This window comes from Cyphellophora attinorum (assembly GCF_001299255.1).
Source record: "Cyphellophora attinorum strain CBS 131958 chromosome Unknown Contig39, whole genome shotgun sequence".
In the NCBI taxonomy this organism is placed as follows: domain Eukaryota; kingdom Fungi; phylum Ascomycota; class Eurotiomycetes; order Chaetothyriales; family Cyphellophoraceae; genus Cyphellophora; species Cyphellophora attinorum.
In genome coordinates this window covers 116,792-137,912 of record NW_017253267.1, presented here as the reverse complement: position 1 = coordinate 137,912, position 21,121 = coordinate 116,792, and the positions used below count along the sequence as shown (strand labels likewise).

Below are 21,121 nucleotides of genomic sequence, written 5' to 3'. Positions count from 1 at the left end.
TCCGCTTTCTGATCCCCTGCCAAGGGTGGCCGCTCACTTGGCACAGCTTCTATTTCTCTTGGCCGTACACCAGACCGGAACTAGTGTTGGTCGAAGCCCGTGTGGAGTATCTTGTCTTATCTGATCAGATCATCAGATGCCTTCGCTGGTATGCCGCCCACCGCGATCGTCCCATGCTCTTACTTGTCTGGTTCTTGAGGTGCAGGACGGGCAGCCTCCAGTGGCTCCGCTAAAGAAATTCTTGACATTTCTTTCGGTTTGGCGTCCAGAGCTCTCAGTGCACGAATTTTGCAAGCGATGTCCACCATCAGGGCCTCGACGGACACTGCACCCTGTGGGAATGAAAGATGTCCTTCGCTTGTGAAACCGCTCATAAGAGCGCAGCTATGCCCTCCAGTGACTGACGACTCGCCTTCGCTCCTGGAATTACCATCAGACCAGTAAACTCTTACATTCACCATGGCCGACGTTTCCCAAGCATCCCCTGCTCCTGAGGTTGACATCGAGAAAAGCAAAGATGTTACCCAAGAGGTGACAGAGTTCAACGACGACCTGAAGTCTGACTTTGATTCTGACCACAAGCAAGATGGTGTCAAGAAGGTCGAAGCTGTCACTTCAGTCTGGACAAAGAAGACCCTCTGGATCATGTTTGCTTTGTACGTCAACAAGCACGGCCAGTCCGCTCCCTGCTAATGCTCTCAGGCTCTACCTGGTGTCCTTCGTCGACATGCTCACGGTCAGTGTCGAGGGCAACTTGACGCCATATGTAACGTCCGCCTTCTACCAACATGGTCTGCTCGCAACGACAAGTATAGTCGCATCCATCCTTGGAGGCTCTTCAAAGCTGGCCATCGCTAAATTGATCGATATCTGGGGTCGTGTCGAGGGCTTCCTCGCTATGCTCTTGATCATGGTGCTGGGCTTGGTGATGAAGGCGGCGTGCAAGAATGTCGAGACATATGCCGCCGCGCAGACCTTCTACTGGACTGGTCATCTGGGACTAATCTACATTATTGACGTTGTCATCGCCGACATGACCACTCTTCGCAACCGCATGCTCATGCTCACACTGAACGGGACGCCAACAATAGCTTCGACCTTTGCTGGGCCAAAGATCGCAGAATTGTTCTATACGCAGTCAACCTTTCGATGGGGCTTCGGCGCATGCTGCATCATCCTTGTCGGAGTTGCCTTCCCAACGGCGATCGTGATGCTCCTGAATCAGAGAAAGGCAGCCAAGATGGGCATGCTTCCGGAGATGCCCAGTGGCCGAACGCTTTTGCAGTCGCTCAAGCACTACGTTGTGCAGTTCGATGGTGAGTAAGACTGCTACTTTGTCTACATCAAGCTGACAAGAACACAGCATTCGGCATCCTTCTCGTCACAGCCGGCTTCTCACTCTTCCTCCTGCCTTCAGTCTGGCATCTTCATCCGGCGACAAGTGGAGAAGTGGCAGCATAATTGCCATGATCGTCATCGGCATTCTCTGTCTGATCGCATTCTATTGCTGGGAGAAGTGGGGCGCCACCATCCCGTTCTTGCCATTTCACTACTTGAAGGATCGAACCATCATTGGGTCGTGCTTGCTGTACGGCATTATGTTCATTTCGATCTTTGCCTGGGACGCCTACTACTCATCTTACCTGGTACGTACTAGGTAGTTTCCCTTGCTGGCCCCCGGCCACTGCTAATTCTCCACAGCAAGTCGTCCACAACCAATCCATAACCCACGCCGGCTACATCCTTAACTCTTTCTCGCTCACCTCAGCCTTCATCTCGCCGTTCATCGGACTCATCATCCGCTACACGGGCAACGTCAAGTACACCGCCTGCGCTGGCATCCCCTTCGTCGTCCTCGGCACCGCCCTGCTCATCCCCTTCCGCCAACCGTCGACTCATGTCGGCATCCTCGTCATGTGCCAGCTCTTCAACGGCATCGGCACAGGCATCTTTGCTACCTGTGGGCAACTTGCCGTCATGGCGGCTGTCACGCACCAGGAGATCGCCGTCGCGACGGCACTTTGGGGAATGTTTGGGTCTATTGGCGCAGCCGTCGGCCTGACAATTGCTGGTGGCCTGTGGACAAATGTGCTTCCTGGAGCGCTGGTCAGAGAGTTGCCTGGGGGCAGCAAGGATCTGGCGGCGACGATTTACAGTAGTTTGGTCATCCAGCAGGAGTATCCTGTGGGCACGGAGATCCGGGATGCGATCATCAGGGCGTATGCGGATGTGCAGAGGAAGATGGTCATTGCGGGCTGCGGGTTCGTGCCGTTGCTGGTGGTCTGTATCCTGATGTGGCGGAACTTGAATGTCAAGAAGCTGGAGGAGCATCGGAGTCAGGCGAAGGGGACGATTTGGTAGACGGGGTGGATTTGCACAATTACGAACGTTCTACGAGACCTACTGTCTGCTGTCGAGTGCTCAACGAGAGTCTTGAGACGTTTCTACAATCACATCGGGGAGCCAGGTAGGGTAATGTGGACGCCTTGCGAAAAGCTCGAGCCATATACAGGTCCGACACATTGAAGCTTCTTTCAACGTCAAAGGTCTGTTCGAATGAGTCCTCGATGGCATTAGGGCTATGTACGAAGTTTGTTGGGTTGAAGGTGCATTTCAAGAGTGGCACTGTCACCGGTTGCTCGTATTGACCTCATTCGACGCGCTCGAGGACGATTCTCGTCGATCTCCGTTCCCCGTTGCCGTAGAGAACGAAGCCTTACGTTCGTGCCAACTCAAGCATTCTCAGACTCTCTCAGGAGATTGCTAGCTGCTGAACATGGTCTGCCGCACATGCATGTCGCAGTCACTTGATGTAGTTCGTCCCTGGATCGCAAGCGCCAGTCTGTCATTCGCGTCAGACGCACGCGAGTATGGCATGAAGTGGAATGCTCGCAGCCTCAATATCCTCGGCTATCTGTTCGAGTGCGAGCTCGTCGCTCTCGTCATTCACAGCTTGGATTTCTCAATCTTCCCCACGCTCGGATGCGCTTTGACTGTGTCGACGTTTCAGACCACGGTTTGGCTGGCGCAGCTCTTCGTCGTTCAAGTCCTCATTGGTCGCGTTCGCCACAGCCGTGCCGGAAGCCTCCACCTGTTCTTGCTGATTGACGGTGGCTTCCTCGGCCTGGTTCGCCCCACCACGGGCATTGGCTCGACCCACGGGTCCGGTCGATGCAGCCTCACCAGACTGGTCGATGCTTGCTGCGGGGCCGGTACCACCGTCGTCATCATCGTCGACCACGATGACTTGGGACGAATTACGCGCTGCAGGCAAGACTGTGTTGCGGTGCTGACCGGTCGAGACGCCTTCAACTCGAGTATGACCCTGCACGAGTGGAGGAGGCACACGGTTTGCTTGAGCTTGTATTGCAGATCCTCCATAGTACACTGGGAGTGGATGACGAGTGCGAGCAAGAACTGGTTGAACATGGTGATGCTGGCCGACCAGCTGTTGAGCTGTCGCTGCACCAACTCCGTGTATAGTTCCCGCGGTGGGCACGACTCGATTGACAGTGCCAGCTACTTGTCGAGCTCGAGCGCTTGCTCTAACCATTTTGTGCTTGTTGTAGATCTTGGACTCAATTTCCAGAACAGTGAGCCTGCCTTGAGCGCGTCTCATCTGTTCTTCGGTTGGCGTCGCCTGGTTGACATTGTGACGAGCTAAATGTTGGTCTTTTTGCTGTGCGTACGCCACCATTCTTCGGGTGACTGCATCACTGAACCTCAAGCACAGATGGAAAGCCACTTGATGTCCAGACTGTGCGAGTCTACTCTCGTATGACGAAACATCCAAGTCCACAACGGTCCCTGGAGCTCCAAATCGATCACAGCACTCAGCTGCTGTCATCGCTTCATGCATGGTGGCGGCCAGCCGTATGCTGGACGGGATATCGCCTCTCGTGGTAGGCTCGGTCTTGATCCAGCGCGAGAGATTGAGGTTGGTGGACAGCGCTACCTTCTGGTCGTCGGGTACCTCAGGACGGAATCTGGACAAATAGAGCTCTCGAAGCCCCTGTCCTTGTGTTGTGAATAGAGACGGACTATCCCAAGCAGAAAATCCCAAGTACTTCGAGATGATATCGTCGAGCTCGGGATTTTGCACGACGAATCCTTCGACCCTGAATGCGTTGAGTATGATCGCCATAGCTTTGGTCATCGTTCCATCGATCAACTTCTCCAAGTTCTCAAACCTCAGACTCTTTTGGTATTCAATGGACCCGACCAGATTGATCTTTGACAGCACGACATCGACAATCTGATTCTCCAGCTGCCAACGCGCATGGCTCGAAGCAAGTACATACAGATGCCTAAGCCTGAATGCCCCTGACCTGAGTTAGCGGAGTCCGACATGCGCGCTGTCTGAGACCAGATCTGACACCTACAATTCACAAGACGCCATACCTCCTTGCGCTCTTCCTGGGTTAGGGCATTTGGCGTTTTGGTAGCGTTGTCGATCAGGCAGAGCGGTAGACGACAGATTCGTTGGAGCTTGCTCAACTACAGGAGTCGTTAGATTCTCCTGAACGCGACATTGATACATCTCAGCTTACCTTCCATTGTTTTCGGTCTTCTCCCGGGCTGAACTCAATCTGCAGCGTTGCGTCCGGGCCATCACCAAGCACTTCGATGCGAGGGTACTGCTGCTCCATGACGCAAAGTGTCTGCAAAGACGCCTGCCGCTGCTTTCTGATGCTGATGTCGTGCCGAGCGACAGAGGAAGGAGAGCGAAGTCCGAGGAGCTTTATAGCGCTTCGCAGTGGGGCAGACGTTTCTGTGAAGCCGGCCTGTACCTCCATTTCGCTCTTACACTTGACACTTCAGGGACAGATGCAGTATAGTGGCTTTGACATGATGCAAGTGGAAGCCCATGTTGTCCATCACTGCTTCAATGTGATGCATAGCTCATGGGAATGCTGAGGGCCAGGAGCTCAACCGCCCTAGAGCTTGGGAAGGGCAGGTGGGACCCATTGTTGGTCCTGGTCCCTTCCACACAACCGAAAGAAAGTCTTTGCTAGCAAATTAGCAGCCTTCGGGTTTCTTTCTTCATTCATATTGGTATTGAATAGCAAAGAGTCTGGAGAATGTAGCACAAAATGACGTGTGTAATTCAGGCAAAGAAGGCATTCACGTCTTGGCAAGGCTGAACCTAGACTTGCTGGTCTCTAGTGTGAGTGAATGTTCAATGTCATCGAAGCTACTTAGTATCTACGATGTCTCTTCCATCGAAGACGCATTATCAGGCCAATCAGCAAGCAATGACATTCGAGCTATCTGCGAGGCTCGTCTCACCAAAGTCGCAGGCTAGGAGTAGTCCGCTCGCTGGTTGATTGCTTTCTTTTTAATTGGAGGCGCGACAGTTCGTCGCTCGATCTCGATTTTTCTTGACAGATGGCGACTGCTATGTCTCCATACATCAGACCGCCAGCCCAGCCCAGCCCAGCTCTTTGGACCCGCGTCAAACCAGCAACGGTGATGATAGGCATGACCTGGTTTCTACGCCGTCTCATATGGCTGGCTCAGCATCTACTGAGAGCTCGAGCACACCGACTGAGTCAAAATAGAGTCGCGGTGGCCTCGACTTCTTCTGCAATGTAGCAACCTGGCTAGGGTTCATCGGTCTCGATGCTTGGAAGTGCGCGGTCCGCAGACGGAGTTCTGTCTCGGCCTTGGGCATCAGTCATCGTTGGCGCAGGAACAGGTGCGTCCAAGCCGCTCGCAGGCGTGTGAGACCCAGTGTGCATACCATCGAGATCCACGATGTAGGTTTCGATCTGGTTTCGAGCACAGTATCGCGCCACCTCCTTCGCTTCTTCAACCGTTTCTGCCAGGCGAATACCCCAGGTAAGAAATCGATTCGGGCTCTTGACCAGGATCCAGCGCGAATTCTGCAGGTAAGGGGACTCCAACACCTTCGTCTCATCATCTGGCCACGGGGAGTACTTGAGCCAGTGATGCCGGAGATCTTGACCTTGCGAGGACAACATCGAGATCAGACACTGAGGTACTGTGTAGCCGAAGTACTCAATGATTATGGTGTCGAGCTCCGGGTGTTGAATAACAAATCCGTGGATCTTGAATGCAGGCAGCATGGCTACAACTGCTTCGCATGCGGACTGGTAGATGTGGTAGCTGAGCTCTAGGCAGGTCGTCGGCAATGGGTCGCAATTCCTCATGAAGTCGAAGCAGCCAACCTCTAGGAGGATAGCCCGTACGAATTGCTCTCTGCACGCCATCCCCAGCAGCCATGGCAATTTTGGATCGCTCAATTTGTTTGCGAGTTCAAGAAGCCTAAAGTATTCTGAGATATATCAGCACGGTTCAATACATAGCTTTCTGAAGGTCTGTCTGCACTTACTGTTGACTAGGCGGTGGATCTCAACGCGGTCGTGGGCTGACAGTGGGTTCGGCGTCATGACAGGAACCGTCGTTAGGCACTCGGGCAGCGCATAATACTCTTTGAATGTGAACTAGGATCCACGTTAGGATGTCTGCGGCGCGATGCAGCCATGGAAACCTACTGTGAACGGTCCCTCAATTCGCGTCGGGCTGATCTCGACACGACATTTCAGAGTTGTGCCTCTATCCACAGACACGTCATGCACCACGACAAGACGAGGATAGATCACCTGCGCCATGTTTTGCAACAAGAGTACGGCCTGGTACGATAGCGTCGGAGAGGTCAAAGTTGTTCGACGAGGAGGACTGACCAAGACCGCAGTCGAGGGAACCGCTTATAGCTCTTCGTTGTGGGGTAGCCGTGGCTACCCAGCTGGCTTGGGCCCACATTATGGTATGGCACTTGACATTCGAGGACCTGAGATGAGCAGCAACCATCTATAACGTGCCATCAATATCTAGAGCGAGTTTACTAGCTTGATATGATGTCTTTTGTGCAGAGAATGCAACGGAACAGGAGCATTAGATCGTGGAGGCCAGGCGGGTAAGTGGGCTTCTCTTGCTTCCATCTGTAAGCCACAATGCTCTTTCATGCATTGCAGTGAGACTCTCTGCCAGCACCATAGCAGTTCCAGGTCTCTCTCTGAACTGTGAATTGTTCGAATGTAGTTGTAGAACACCAGGGTACAGTAGGATGCAGCAAAAAGTGACGTACAGAGAAATCAGGCAAAGAAGGCGTCCATGTCTTGGCAGGGGTAAACCACCGCTCAAGCAGTTACGACGTCGCACACTCTCATTGTCCTGCACACATCATCAGATGCCATCTTTGCATTCCTCTCATGGACCAACTACATGCTGCATGTTAGCCTATAATCCGCCATCGAGACCACGGTCATCTGACTAAGCAAGGGTGAAGCCGATTCGTTGTTGTTGACTTGAATCGCAGACCAGTATGACATTCTACACAGACCAACGCCGCCTGGCTCGCATAACAAGCTGCTGTGAAGCTCCAATGAGTCCCAAATTGTGCTGGCAAGAGTCTCTTAGCCGGCTCAGCGGCGCTCCGGATCTTCCCACACGCGTTTCCCTTCCATGTCCCAACTCCCTCTTCCTTCCCACTCAATTCTCCTCATTCCACCGCCGAACCAGCTCCAAGTCATCCCGCAACCCCTCCAACTCCCCTCTCTCCGTATAATTCCACCAGTACATTCCCTCTTCCACCCCCAGCCACCCCACCAAGATATCATCCAGCACCGCACACGCCACGCCGCCATCGTCTTCGCGCCAAAACCCCTCCAGCACCAGCACGATCATCTCCAGTCGCAGCTCGGCGATCTCGCGCTCCAACGCAAGCATGCTGCTTGCTGGCTCTTCTGTCTTGCCCGCTGTTGCGGCTTTCGAGAGCACGCCGTTGGATGCGACGAGGAGGTGGTCGGAGGCGCGGCGGACGAGCCAGTCGCCGACGCCCGGCTCAGCAGCGATGGCAGCGTCTCGGAGGAGGATGGAGTTCGCCCATGCTGGAGCGTCTTCGTTAGCTTCATATTGTATTTAGTGTCTTAGACAAGGGCTTTGTACCGTTATGATAACCCTGCAGAGACGGCAAGTCGATCTTCGCCGGAAAGGGAGCAGAACAGAGGGGCCGAAGGAGCTTGAGTGGGAGATCGTGGTGGGCGTCGAATCTAATCTGCAGGATCTTTGTCAGAACGAGAACATGAGACTGCAGCCGCAAAAGCAGCAAAAGCAGGCTGAGATACACTCACAGTTCGAACAGCGGTATAGCGACCAGGAGCCAGCTCGACCCAGTAAGCAAACCACTCTGGATGGCCTGCAGCCACGACTTGAGATACGACAGGCATTGCTGTGCCAGCTTTTAACCTGTGCGGTTATGTGATTTTGCATGTATTTAGGTGCATTGCAGGTGCAGGTGAAATATTTCGTGTATGAAAGAAGTCTGGCAGGCTCACAGAATCAGTGGTTGACTAGTCAAAAGACACCTGATGCCAGGCGTTGACGTTGTTGCTGAGACGAAACAGGAACAGCCACGCAGCGCAACAGAGAACGGGACTGCACCTCCTGAGCAGAATGGCCATACTCGATTCGCAAGACGGAAGGCAAAGCCCTCCCCAGCCATAGATCCATCGCAAGACTACTCATGAGTGTACAGTCCTGGCGCCACCACGGAAAGAATGTCTAGTCCTTTCTCATCGCTCAGAAAGCCGAGTATAAGGACAACTGCAACCTAAGATGATATTTACAAAACGGCCGCGATATACCTATGCAACAGCCAGAGTATGGGAGGAAAGGGGATCAAATTAAGCGGTTAGAGCACAGTTTGATACGAGTATGATGCTGAATGAAATTAGACTATACTACATCGTACTTACCGTTCACCGTCTACCCAGCAGCTTCTTAGTCTCGCTCATCTCGAGGCACGAACGGTCCCTCAGCAATCTGAATCGCCCTCCCATTACGCGCGATTCTGCTCCACTGGACCGCCTCACCTTGCTCTGTCTGTTGCTGCTGCTTCAACTCTCCCACCCTCTTCGCGATCCTAGCGCGCAAAGCCTTGGGCACCGGGTTGCGACTCAGTAACGGGACGGGAAGGTCACGTGCACGGACAATCGGGACTTGACTTACCTGCTGATGGTCGGCTCCTCGACCGAACATGCTGGGAAGAGTGACATTAGCGGGCTGTACGTCCAGCGTGGAGAAGGGAATTATGGCGGTGGTGACCTGACCATTGAGAGTTCCGAAGAAGTGCTGGCGAGGGTCGGAGAAAGGGTTGGGGAGGGTAGGCCGAGATGATGGGTGGCCAATGGGCTGCTGACTGGGCATGGTTGGAGTTTGCGGTGGTGAAGGTTGTTGCGTTGGATACGACATGGTGATATAGTAGATATGAGGAGGACAGTCGTGGTGGCGCAGAGCACCGCTTTGACCTACATCTTCTGTGAGACTACACAATGAGAAGAACAGACAAAGGCTATCGATGCTCACAAAGGCAGATATATACCCTACTGAGGCCAAAACAACACCCAAGTACTGAGAGACAATCCCAAGAACAAAGAAGCACAGTGCACAGACAATGGAACATCCATATTCTGGAGCTTGCCGGGAGCCGGAAGGGTCGCTGCCACGCCTGGGCAGTCACGATCACCCCAGTGGGCCAGGTGATCGGTATATGACTCGATGAATCGAATACCGTGCATGCTGAGGTCCTTCTCGAGGCCGGAAAGCCGGGCCTTGGCAGGAGCGTCCCTGCCGGAATCGGACATGATCTTGGACTGTAAAGGAGAGCGAGAACAGGAAAGAGGCGAAGATCGATCTGGCGAAGCAGCTTCTCGCCACCGGGTCTTTTAGACGGAGTTCCTTAGTCACTGGTTCATTCATACTATTGAAGAGGCCATCTCGACCAAGCCTTTCCAAGTGCTATACTTTTTGCTGCTAAGCTGTACTCACGCGGCGCGGTAGACTCGCCAATTGCAATTCGCTCGCGCTGTTGTCGTCCTATAAGATGCTTGTAAATGCTCACTAAAATATGAAACCCGTAAAATGCTGAGATCGTTCAATCCTGAATATCATCAAGTAGTAGCGCTTGCCCGATCAAGGACTTCCGGCAATGCAGGAACCAACATCCGACGACCTGACGCTCGACCTGCACTTCCATCGAGTACGAACGGCCCGATGTCATTCCTAGGCGTCAAGGGACCATCTCCGTCCATCAGCCGTTCACCATCAGGCGTCTGGGTTCGTGCACCGTCGAGGCTTGCGCCATTTGAGGAGTTCCGGGGAGGCACATCTATTGAGCCCCTATTGACGGAGTCGATCTCGGGTGAACCCGGGTTCGTGGCTTGTCGACGAGACAGCAGAGAAGGAGTTGAGCCAGCTTCTGCGTTTTGCGGCTCTGCTCCAGTGGCTGGGGTGACTGTGATAGCTGCAGGTAGGTCCATGGTCACATCGCCGCTCGCCGAGTCCGCGTCCGCGTCCTCGTCGTCGACCTCCATCTCCACGTCAACGTCGGCATTCAGGTCCCAGTAAGCTCGGCAATTTGGACATTGAAACTGTGGATAAGTACTTGCTCTACTTTCGATCATCGGTCGAATGCACTTGTAGTGCCAAGTATGCGCGCAAGGTGCGTAGAAGAGTGATTGGCAAGGCTGTTCCAGCGTTAGACAAGCATTCGACTGATAAGATATACATACAGCTATCTTCCCAAGGCATATTGAGCATTCGTCACTCTTAGCGTCTGCAGCCGGCTGGTCTTTGGCAATCATCTGTAGCTGAGCATGTCGTTGCTTGCTGCAGGGATGTTAGTTCTCTGATCGTGAAATACCAAAGATTAGTTCTCACTTGAAGTTGTTCGGCTTCTTCTGCCAAGATCGATTGCACTCGATGCGGATCTTGACGCATCTGAAGATCTGCTCCTCGCCGCCACGGAAATCTATTCCGAGCTGAACGATATCACCGTCCTTGACTGGGAACAGCTTCGACTCGGTATTCGGAGGACTCAGCCTGACGTGGTTTAGGAAGGTGCCAGAGGAGCTGGCAACATCCTTGATATGCCATTGTCCATCAGTGCAATTGAACTCGCAGTGTTTCCGCGAGACCACTTTTGATTTGAATCCGACAGGTGCATCAGACGGACCCGTGGGGTTTGGGTTCGGAACTCCTTCTCTTTCAGAGTATCTGCCGACTCGAATTGTGGCATTACCGTTTGGCAAAGTCCTCGAGATTGGTGTGAAGCTGAGGGGCGGTCTACCATTTCCTCGGGCTTCCAGGTGCGGAAAGAAACGTATGGCAGGTAAAGTCGTCGCTTTCGTTGCCGGAGTGTCTGCAGAGGGGTCGGCAGCTGAGCCAGTGGTCGTACTCGTAGTTGCTCGCTGGGATCGAGGCCGAGTATTTGGGGTTGTCAGGGACGCAGCAACGCCATCTGAACTATTCCTACGATTTCTCGCCATATCATCAGAATGTGACTGCTCTTCCGGAGCGGCTTCGTTGTCGGTATTAGTTGTCTCGCCGGCTGCAGGAGATACGGAACGCAGATCGGCTATAGGATTGTTCAAGCGGCTGGTAGCCTCATTAACCAGGTGATCGACGGCTTCGCGGTCGTTTGGACGTGTATTACTCCTTTGACGTGAGTGATGAACACGGCTGGGCTCGGGATAACTGGTGGAACGATGGAAGTAGGAGCGAGGTGAAGTGGCTTGTCGCGGCGAATCGGCGCCAGTTGGGCTGCCGGAGCCAGAACCAGGCCGAATCTGGGAGGAATGCGATAAGTGACGCAGATAACTCAATGCCCGCCGGCGGGAACTTGATGAATGCAGGTTCACGCCTTCCGCAACTGGCGCCGACACAGCTGGGGAGAGCATGAGTCGAGCAAGAACGGGAAGCAGACGTCAGGTGCGACTGTGGGTGGGAAGTAGTTTCCAATGGGATCGGCGGATGAGGGGCTGCGACGACCGTCTCAAGTGACCGGCTACTCGTACTCAGCAGTAGCGTGACCTCGAGCAAACGATCGGTCCTTGCTTTTCGCTTGCGAGCAGACGATGGGTATCGCCAGTAGTGAAACTGGGGTGTAGAACACCGCAGCAGTCAAGCTGATCGTAGCAAGGCAGTCTTGTGCAACGAATACTCGCAGATTGGAAACATGGGGTGACACAACTTTTGGACAGTGAAGGGAGAAGTAAGACGGAGGGTCAGTCAGCCATCATCACAGTGCATGACTTCGCTCGGTATTCATTGCTTTTACTGATTGCTACAATCAGTTCGGCATCGGCTACGCTACGTACCATTCTCTTCTTTGCCCACCGAAGTGGTATAGTGAGACCACCACCAGGGTCCTTGAAGCATATACGATGGAATCTAGAAGCGGCTGATACCGACAACGTGCTACTTGACGCTGCACGAAGGATGTTAGCCGGAACCCATTATGGCCCATTGCGGGCAAGAATAGGGCCAATCCATGCCTAGAACCGCCTACAGCAGGACCCTGCAGCAGTTCCTGGAGCTTGACAAGCCCGATGAATGAGCTAATTCCTCCTATCTCCTGCAGAGCATGGAACCTTTTCCCGTGGCGTTCGCTCACTCGCCGCAAAACTCTCGAGTCTGGCGTACCAAATGTTGCAACGCTACACAACCTCATCTACTAGATTGATCATCTCGAAACGGGCATCCGCCGGATACTTCAGTACCTGAATTCTGCAATTCCGTTGACTTTGCGGGGAGATAACGATCAGCGGACGGTACCTTGATCAACCAGACTGGAAGCGGAACGCTGAGCATGCGCACGGCAGCAGTGCGAGCGCTGAGGAATGCTCGCCTCTCCTCTCGTCTCTCATTAGCACCATCGCCAGCGAGGACATATGCCACAGTCAACGCTCCCGAAAAGGTATGTACTCCGTCCTAGGTCGAAACACCCATTGATCAGGACCAGGATCCGGTAGAGCTTGACCAGATCACCACTCTTCCAAATGGCATCAGAGTTGCGACAGAATCGTTACCAGGCGCCTTCTCCGGCGTCGGCGTCTACGTCGAGGCTGGCTCGAGGTTTGAAGATGAAAGCCTACGCGGCGTGAGCCATATCGTCGATCGATTGGCATTCAAGTCGACGAAGCAGAAAACAGCCGATGAAATGCTCGAAGCGTTAGAAACGTTGGGCGGCAACATACAATGTGCGTCATCGAGGGAAGCTCTCATGTATCAGTCCGCGACGTTCAACTCGGCTGTTCCCACTACGACCGCTCTCCTCGCCGAGACGATTCGAGAGCCACAAATCACAGAAGACGAGGTGCAGCAGCAGCTCGAGACAGCGGCGTACGAGATCAACGAGATATGGTCAAAGCCAGACCTGATCATACCCGAACTGCTACACATGACCGCATATCGAGAGAATACACTTGGCAATCCGCTGTTGTGTCCTAAGGAGCGCCTGCCTGCCATTAACAGAGATGTTATACAAAAGTACCGCAATCAGTTCTACAAGCCCGAGCGAATGGTCGTAGCCTTTGCTGGTACTGAACACGCCGAAGCCGTCAAACTAGTTGAGCAATACTTTGGCGACATGCAGAAGAGTTCAGAACCTACAATCTCTACCCAAAGCCCATACACACCACCGCCTACGCCACCACCTTCACCATCAAAGTCGTCCTCTTTCCTCTCCAAGATCGGCCTCAGCAATTTCTCCACTTCGGCTACTTCCTCCGCGACGGTCTCACCTCTCGATCCGTCAATGCTCGAGCCGCCACCCTCACTTACTTCTCTGACCCAACCTGCACACTACACCGGCGGCTATCTTGCCCTACCCAAACTTCCAGTACCAACCAACAACCTCTCCATCCCGCTCTCCTACATTCATCTCTCTTTCGAAGCTCTACCCATCTCTTCACCAGACATCTACGCCCTAGCCACCTTGCAAACCCTCCTTGGCGGCGGTGGCTCCTTTTCCGCCGGCGGGCCAGGCAAAGGAATGTACTCGCGACTGTACACCAACGTCTTGAACCAACACGGCTGGGTCGAGTCATGCGTCGCCTTCAACCACAGCTACACCGACTCCGGCCTCTTCGGCATCGCTGCCGCCTGCGAGCCCGGTCGTGTTGGCCACATGGTTGATGTCATGTGTCGCGAGCTGCAGAGCCTGACTCTGGACACCGGCTTCCACGCCATGCAAGCCGGCGAAGTGCAACGTGCGAAGAACCAGCTTCGCTTCTCGCTGCTCATGAACCTTGAGTCACGTCTAGTCGAGCTCGAAGATTTGGGCAGGCAAGTCCAGGTCCATGGGAGGAAGGTCGGTGTGCAGGAGATGTGCGCCAAAATCGATGCTCTGACCGTGCATGACCTACGGCGCGTAGCGCGGCAGGTCTTTGGAGGGCAGGTATACAACGCTGGGAAGGGGACCGGTGCACCGACGGTTGTTGTGCAAGAGGGCGAGGATCCGGCGGGAAAGTATACCAAGCAGATCCGTTGGGAGGATGTGCAGAGCCGGATAGCGAAGTGGAAGTTGGGGAGGCTATAGGTCTGATGAGGTCTTTGGAATAGCCGTCAATGTAGGGCAATTTGATGAATAGTGGCCTATAATCATGTGTGTACAATACTCACCTCAAGGGAGCTTTGACTTAACTTGTTGCATCAGCAGTCGACTCATGTCGTGAGCTGAGTATATTCTGACGGGTATGTCGAGTTGAGCAGCAAGGACGGCGATACGTGCCAGCGTGAAAGTTGCTGAAAACTGAACCTCGCCGGCTGAGCAGGCTGAAGAAACCCAGACCGGTTGACTGCAGACAGGGTTCCTCTGGACGCCGGTTGACAAGAAAGCTTCGCATGAGACCGGATGACTAGTCGCATCCTGACGCAATACCGTTGCCATTCTCTCGCCCTGCTGGTAATCTTTAGCACTCAGTTCTCCTCTACCGACCTTTCCTTCTCGGCCCTCTGCCAGATCTTACATCGCCACAGATGGTGCAGGGAACGTAGATCGGAGCTGATACGTATTTTAAGGGAACGGCAATAGCCTCCAGTGGATATATATGCTAGAAGCCATCTTCCAGAAGTGCTTGGTCATGCAAATTGTCTGGCTGGAATTTGAGACCAGTCAGGACGTGACAGTTGGCCAGTGTCAGGGCAGAGGAGGCATGAACGATTGGACATGATATGCGGCGTGTCTCTGAATACCTTCGTATTTCCAATCGAGCAGCGAACGAGCGTTATCTGACAAAGATTGACAGTACTTCCCGAAAAGTTTTAGGCGGCAGTTGGCCCTGAACATATCGCCTGATCTCCCATCTTTCCACCATCGTCAAGGCAGCTGAGCCTTTTGGCATCCTTAGACAGCATCATCGCCATTTTTTTCCCGCAACGCCTCACCCCGAACCTTGAACGTCCCATCCAGCTCCCGATCCATATTCTTAGCCTTCACACCCAAACTGAGCAGCAGACTCACTCCCTTGACAGCACACATGACAATCCACACAATCCTCAGCCCGTCCAACCACGCCCTCAGTACCTCTTCCCTCAACAGATCTCCCGGACCGAAATTCCTCATCTCGTTGTACACCACCGCCTCCGCGTCCGTAGCATACCTCTCACTCAACCCCACGGCGCTCAACTTTCCAGCAGCAACGTTCTGGAAGACCGAAGATCCAATGCTCACACCAACACACATCCCCGTACTCCTCAAGAATGTATACATCGCCGCTGCCGACCCACTCCCACGATCACTTGTCGTCGTAGTCTGCACCCCAAAGTTCAGACTGGTCAAGCTCATCCCGGTCCCAATCCCCACGATCGCCAAAATCCCAATCCAAGTGCCCGTGCAAGTCTCCTCGTCCAGCACCAACAACAGCCCATATCCCACGGTCTCAACCACGCCTCCACACCACACCGCCCAGCGGAACGTGCCGAGCTTCGTCATCAGCACGCCCACTACGATGGAGGTAGGCAGACTGAACGCCAGTGCGGCCATCATGTCCACACCTGCGACAGTGGGGCTCTGTAGGCGGATACCGGAGAAGTAGAAGCAAACGTAGTACAGCGCCATGAAGAGCGTCGTCCCGTAGAGGAAAGAGCAGGTGAAGAGGAGGACGGCTGAGATATTAGGAAAGACGTTGCGCTGCATGAATGGGCAGAATGTTCCCCAGCGTTCCCAAATGGCGAATGTGGCGAGAGCTGCGCCGCCGACGACGAGCGGGACAATAGTGTGCCACGACGACCAGGAGTACTGGTTGCCGCCCCAGGATAGCGCGACTAGGAGAGAGGTCAGGCCTGGAATGAAGAGCAGGCCGCCAACGTAGTCCACCGTAGCGAGCTTCATGCGCATCGTCATGGGTGAGTCCACGGGCTGAAGTTTTACGAAGACCCATGTGGCGATAAGGGCGAGGAAGCTGATGGGGAGATTGATCCAGAACATGAAGCGCCAGCCTTCGCCATAACCATGGGATGCGCCTACGCCATGCGAATCGGAAAGCAAGCCGCCGACCACCGGGCCAGTGAGGGTGCCGATCGCCCATGCCAGGAGGACGGTCTTGCCGAACCATTTAGGTCGCTCGCGCAGAGGCACAATGTCGGTGAAGATGCATTGGCTGAGTGCAACTACTCCGCCGCCACCGATCCCTTGTACGACTCTTCCCGACAGGAGAGCCGTGGCTCCATGAGCCATGGCGCACGGGATGCTACCGACGAGGAAGGCCAGAAGCGAGAAGAGCAAGCAGCAGCGGCGACCAAAGATGTCAGAGAGGGCTGCTAGGAATGGCTGAACCACAGCATATGGCAGTAGATAAGCACTTCCGGCCCAGAAAGCGGTGGTCGTGGAGAGATTGAGCGATGCAGCAAGGACAGGAAGAGATGAGATGAGTATGGTGCTGTCTAGTGCAACAGTGAGCGAGGCCAGAGACACGGTCGCCATGATGAGGAGATGCTCCAAGCTAGGCTTATACTTGCCTGTGTCGTCGGTTGCAGTAGGTGCCGACGCTTTGCTTGAGGCCTTCGACCTGGAGGGTGATAGATTTGGAGTCGGTAGAAGGGATGGAGATGTGATCTCGTCATTGTTGTACTGGCGAGTTTGAGGCTGATGTTCTTGAATGGACGAGTCGTCAGTGGTGATACTGGCAGTACGTGACGCCGACAGTGGTGTCTGTGTAGCTTGGTGGCGAAGACTCTGATGGTGAGAAGGGGCAAACATGAAGTCGGTTTGGGTGGCGTTAGTGGTCTCGTTTGTTGCCATAATGAGCTGTGCTGATGCTACGCTATCAGCCTGCTCGACAGCGAGTGTTGCTCACGATCTGGGCTTCGATGTGGCGGTGGCTGTTTCGACGTAATTTGATAGCTGCGGGTTGTTCCGATTAGTGAGAGCGACGGCACAACAGAAGCCGTTGACAACAAAGCGTCTTGATTCCAGATCTGCAGACTATAGTGACAAGTTCTGTGGGCAAGCAGTCACTCGATATGCGTATTATTGAAGCTGCAGTCGATGCTAGCACTGAAGTCTGCCCGCGAGATGGGAGATCAGAGTGAAGGGGAGGAGGGAAGTATGTAGTTGCTCGCATCGGTGTTTGTGCATGTGCTTTGCCGTGTCCACAATGAATCTTGGTTGCCAGTCCCGTGGTGCTGGTTTTCTGCAGTCGCTTGACCAGTATCCGAGTATGTCAATGGTGAAGCTATCGTCGGTTAATCTGATGATCAGTCTGGTTTTGTGGGTTATCAATGTGACACAACGATTGGAGGCGAAAGTTCAGACAACTCGTCTTGGGTCGGTGGAGGGAGTAATGTGACCAAGCCAACCGTCTGTGAGCAACTCTTGAAACGAACTGGGTCCGTTGCTGTTATGGCGCTTGCTGAGCGGTTTGTCCCTGCTCTGCCACGGCTTAGCAGCGAGTCAGGCACCGACCAAGCATCGCGAGGCGGGACCAGCGGATCTGTACTGTCGTTTGCTGTCAGACTAGGTTATGTTCGCCTCCTGTGTGAGGTACACTCCCGTAGAAGCCAAGGTTTCGTGCGAGTGGAGAAGTTCTACTGGCGGTCAGAACTAGTTGAACCGCACGTGAGAGTCGCTCTACGTAGAGCTCTCGTGTTTCCTTCCAACACTTCCGTCAGTGTAAATCGACAACATCTGTGCCGCTGGGGAGGGATCTATCTTGCTCTTCAATTGCGACTCAGTGTCGGCCCGCGGGTGGGATCAGCAGGCACAGCACGGGCAGAACGCTTCCATCCGGTGTGCGAGCAAAGTCGCCAGTCGTCCAGCTCGCAACATTCTGCCGACTTTGACAAACGAACATCCTCATCTTCGCAGTAAACGATGCAGCATAGCGACTGTTGCGCATGCCAGGCAATCCAACAGTTGACATGTTTGACGTATGCACGACGTTGCCTTGCATGAAGCAAGCCCGGCCGTCATTTTAGGCGAGCCGTGATGCGGGTCATCGAACACCAGCGAAAGCGTCAGGAGGGTGGCGAGCTGTCTATTCGAAACACAGTCCAGACAGGAATTTCCATCGCCATATCACATTGGGAACTTGGTGAGAAAGCGTAAATCAGATCATGATCGAAGATCCCATGCAGGTTGCCGTCAGCCACCCGTGAGTTGAGGTGTGCTAGTCAGATGCCTCGGGACTGAGCAAACTGGCTGTGACGGCGATGGCGTAGCTATTGCAACTTGTCTCATTCTCAGGTCTGGTCTATACGTCAAGACCAAATGTGAGCAGGAACGAACAACGCCTTCCGAGATGCCAAAAGATGCTATGAGGAAGCAACTACAGTACTAGGTACGATCGAGGTTCACAGAAGGTTCGGATCGAAAGTTCTTGGCGACCAGGTGCGATCCTACGGAAAATTCTTGTGACCGCCCTAGCAGTAATGGAGCTTCTGTAACACGTCTGCTAGTCAAAAGATTGCTGTATGCAGGCTAGTAGCTGTCAGATATTCTTTCTAGGGTCACTCAGCCATATTGCGGTCTCTAGCTTCTTCCACACTCTTCTCCCAGTCTATCCTACCGAGATACACAAACTCAATGGCTGCAACCAGTCCAAGAGCCATGGCAACGCCGGTCCACAGACCCCACAAGCCCCAACCAGCTCCAAACGCTGTGCCAAAAGAGATCGGTAAGGCAAAGACGTAGTAGCAGCCAAGTTGTACATATCCCCCGAATTCTTGTCTGCCAAGTCCTCGAAGCATGCCATTGCAGCAAGCGGCCAAAGCATCGAATAGCTGGAAGGCAGCGCAAAGAGGCAGAATCTCCGCAACGATTCTGATGACTTCTGGGTCGCTTGTGAACAGTCGTGGAATGTAGTCTTTGAGCGCAGAGAGCAGAGTGACATTGAAAACGCCTACCAATGTTGCTGCGAATACGGTAACTCTCATGCTCACCTTCGCAGCGTCTGCCAAAGTGGCACCAATAAGGTTGGCGACTCGTGTAGAACCGGCAATTGAAAGAGGGAATGGAATCTGGAAGGTCAGAGAGCTGACGGTCGCCAGCACCGATTGTGCCGCCAAGATCTCTGTGCCGAAGTAGCTGGCAGCGAACGTCAGTATTTCGAATGCTAAGCACTCTGCCTCGATCATAACCAAGCCCGGAATGGCCAATTTGATCATAGGGCCCCAGTTACGAAAGGCTTTCTTGGTAAATCCGTTCCAGCAAGACATGCCGCTCTTGCTCCCGAACCGGACATAGAGGAACAGTCCGAGAGGTAGTAGGTTGTCGGTGATCGCTACGGCGATAGGAGCACCAACAAATCCCCAGCCAGATGCCAGACGAAGAGCCAGTTCAAGAAAGCGTTGAAGGGAGCGCAGAATATCAACACCCAGAGAGATGCTGAAAACAGGCCCTGGGCTTGGCAAAAGCGTTTGCCAGCCTCGAACGCAGCATATCCAGGTGCTCCAGCGAGGACAACTCTGAGGTAAAGACCTGCAAGATGAGCAACTTCCTTCTCCGGAACCAGGGCCGACAAAATCTCGTCGGCTAATAACCATATAACAGCGATAGGAATCGTGATGGCCCACAGAAACCATACCATCCTTTGCATTTGCAGTCCAACGAGCTTCTTCCGGCCCGAGCCATACGCCTGAGCACACAGCGTATCCAGAGATGTCGCCAGACCTTGATAGATGGCATATCCCGTGATATTTGCTGTCATTGATGCCAGTGACACCGCACCAAGCTCGGCAACACCAATGTGTCCAACAGTGAAGACAGAAGCGACTGTCAGAGAGTATTGTAGCACAAATGTGATCATGAGAGGGAGCGCATATCTGCTGATGACCTTCGCCTCTCGCTGCCAGGTAGTCTGAATCTTGCCACTCGTCACTGCCTCCTCCCAACGCTTGCTTATGTTTTCTGGATCACCTAGACCGCCATACTCAAGGTTCGGATCGGGGAGAAGCGCGGCAGTCTCGGTCGCTGGATCACCAGCAGCTTCGTCTGGAGGTACTTGCTTGTTGCCGCCAGGAATGCCAAATATGCTTCGTCTGCGGTCTTCGCCTGTCCGCGGGTGCTTCGCTGGGATAATGTCATTATCGCGCAGCAAGCTGCGCTCCTCTTCTAGTGCGCGTTGCCGCTCTTGCCTCGAAAGCCTGTCTTCTCTCCATGAAGCGCGTGGTAGCAACGCTGCTCTGCTGCCAGCAGCCGAGAAGCTTGGTCGTCTGTAAGACCCCACGAATGAATGTGTTGCACCTGGTGCCGAGGTGGACGAGAGCGGCCCATTCTCGTAATCATCCTCTGAGTCCGAGTCACTCTCAGCAGCTTCTGAATCGGAGTACTCTTCTATGTCACGAGCGAGGGAAGCTTGAGCTATTGGTGCAGATTGGCCGAATGAACGCGACATGCTGGTGCCGACGCGCTCTAGGCCCAGGATTGGCTGTGGTGGGGTAGGCATGGTGCTCGATTATCTTATATTAGTTGTTGACAATCTTTTGAGGGCGGTTGTTGATGTCTGGTTACATGTATATATACTGAGGGTGCGGTCTGGCATTATAGAACGAGGTCGAGACCATTGTGCCGAAGGAACGGTAGCTTTATCAGAGTTCAGGTTCCTTGATACACCCCTCTGGGTGAATTCAGGCTCGGCTCCTGCCCCCCATATTAGCTTAGGTAGGCCCAGCTGCTGCTGCCAAGGAATCTTAGCAGATTTGGCTAGCATACGCCATTCTCCGCCGGAACATAAGGTGAGAAGGGTACCTAGGTGCGTATCTTCGCCTGTTGGCCATCAGCTATTATTATCACCACTACTTAGGTATGCTGCAGTGA

General features: G+C 53.7%; 10 protein-coding genes across 10 annotated transcripts; 2 read left to right on the top strand and 8 right to left on the bottom strand.

Annotated features, from left to right (window-relative positions):
• Positions 1-459: 459 nt before the first annotated feature.
• On the top strand, positions 460-2,361 carry AB675_10976 (Siderophore iron transporter mirB; the record flags this gene model as incomplete). The annotated part of the gene is made up of 4 exons (XM_018139783.1): positions 460-656; positions 703-1,320; positions 1,364-1,646; positions 1,702-2,361. 4 exons carry the CDS (start codon positions 460-462, stop codon positions 2,359-2,361), a joined length of 1,758 nt encoding a protein of 585 aa, XP_017995519.1.
• A 601-nt stretch (positions 2,362-2,962) lies between these two features.
• On the bottom strand, positions 2,963-4,649 carry AB675_10975 (uncharacterized protein; the record flags this gene model as incomplete). Its single annotated transcript, XM_018139782.1, has 3 exons — positions 2,963-4,323; positions 4,383-4,497; positions 4,551-4,649. The coding sequence occupies 3 exons, from the start codon at positions 4,647-4,649 to the stop codon at positions 2,963-2,965; spliced, it is 1,575 nt and encodes a 524-aa protein (XP_017995464.1).
• A 954-nt stretch (positions 4,650-5,603) lies between these two features.
• AB675_10974 (uncharacterized protein) lies at positions 5,604-6,635 on the bottom strand (the record flags this gene model as incomplete). Its single annotated transcript, XM_018139781.1, has 3 exons — positions 5,604-6,298; positions 6,356-6,467; positions 6,519-6,635. 3 exons carry the CDS (start codon positions 6,633-6,635, stop codon positions 5,604-5,606), a joined length of 924 nt encoding a protein of 307 aa, XP_017995491.1.
• An 880-nt stretch (positions 6,636-7,515) lies between these two features.
• AB675_10973 (uncharacterized protein) lies at positions 7,516-8,252 on the bottom strand (the record flags this gene model as incomplete). The annotated part of the gene is made up of 3 exons (XM_018139780.1): positions 7,516-7,913; positions 7,972-8,080; positions 8,157-8,252. The coding sequence occupies 3 exons, from the start codon at positions 8,250-8,252 to the stop codon at positions 7,516-7,518; spliced, it is 603 nt and encodes a 200-aa protein (XP_017995516.1).
• A 553-nt stretch (positions 8,253-8,805) lies between these two features.
• Positions 8,806-9,276, bottom strand: AB675_10972 (uncharacterized protein; the record flags this gene model as incomplete). Its single annotated transcript, XM_018139779.1, has 1 exon — positions 8,806-9,276. One exon carries the CDS (start codon positions 9,274-9,276, stop codon positions 8,806-8,808), a length of 471 nt encoding a protein of 156 aa, XP_017995466.1.
• Positions 9,277-9,974: 698 nt separating this feature from the next.
• AB675_10971 (E3 ubiquitin-protein ligase DMA2) lies at positions 9,975-11,762 on the bottom strand (the record flags this gene model as incomplete). Its single annotated transcript, XM_018139778.1, has 3 exons — positions 9,975-10,550; positions 10,596-10,692; positions 10,744-11,762. The coding sequence occupies 3 exons, from the start codon at positions 11,760-11,762 to the stop codon at positions 9,975-9,977; spliced, it is 1,692 nt and encodes a 563-aa protein (XP_017995465.1).
• Positions 11,763-12,673: 911 nt separating this feature from the next.
• AB675_10970 (Mitochondrial-processing peptidase subunit alpha) lies at positions 12,674-14,404 on the top strand (the record flags this gene model as incomplete). The annotated part of the gene is made up of 2 exons (XM_018139777.1): positions 12,674-12,781; positions 12,827-14,404. The coding sequence occupies 2 exons, from the start codon at positions 12,674-12,676 to the stop codon at positions 14,402-14,404; spliced, it is 1,686 nt and encodes a 561-aa protein (XP_017995436.1).
• An 807-nt stretch (positions 14,405-15,211) lies between these two features.
• AB675_10969 (putative transporter) lies at positions 15,212-17,107 on the bottom strand (the record flags this gene model as incomplete). The annotated part of the gene is made up of 1 exon (XM_018139775.1): positions 15,212-17,107. The coding sequence occupies one exon, from the start codon at positions 17,105-17,107 to the stop codon at positions 15,212-15,214; it is 1,896 nt and encodes a 631-aa protein (XP_017995490.1).
• A 1,706-nt stretch (positions 17,108-18,813) lies between these two features.
• Positions 18,814-19,521, bottom strand: AB675_10968 (putative transporter; the record flags this gene model as incomplete). The annotated part of the gene is made up of 1 exon (XM_018139774.1): positions 18,814-19,521. The coding sequence occupies one exon, from the start codon at positions 19,519-19,521 to the stop codon at positions 18,814-18,816; it is 708 nt and encodes a 235-aa protein (XP_017995461.1).
• Positions 19,522-19,586: 65 nt separating this feature from the next.
• AB675_10967 (Ethionine resistance-conferring protein 1) lies at positions 19,587-20,750 on the bottom strand (the record flags this gene model as incomplete). The annotated part of the gene is made up of 1 exon (XM_018139773.1): positions 19,587-20,750. One exon carries the CDS (start codon positions 20,748-20,750, stop codon positions 19,587-19,589), a length of 1,164 nt encoding a protein of 387 aa, XP_017995474.1.
• Positions 20,751-21,121: the final 371 nt, after the last annotated feature.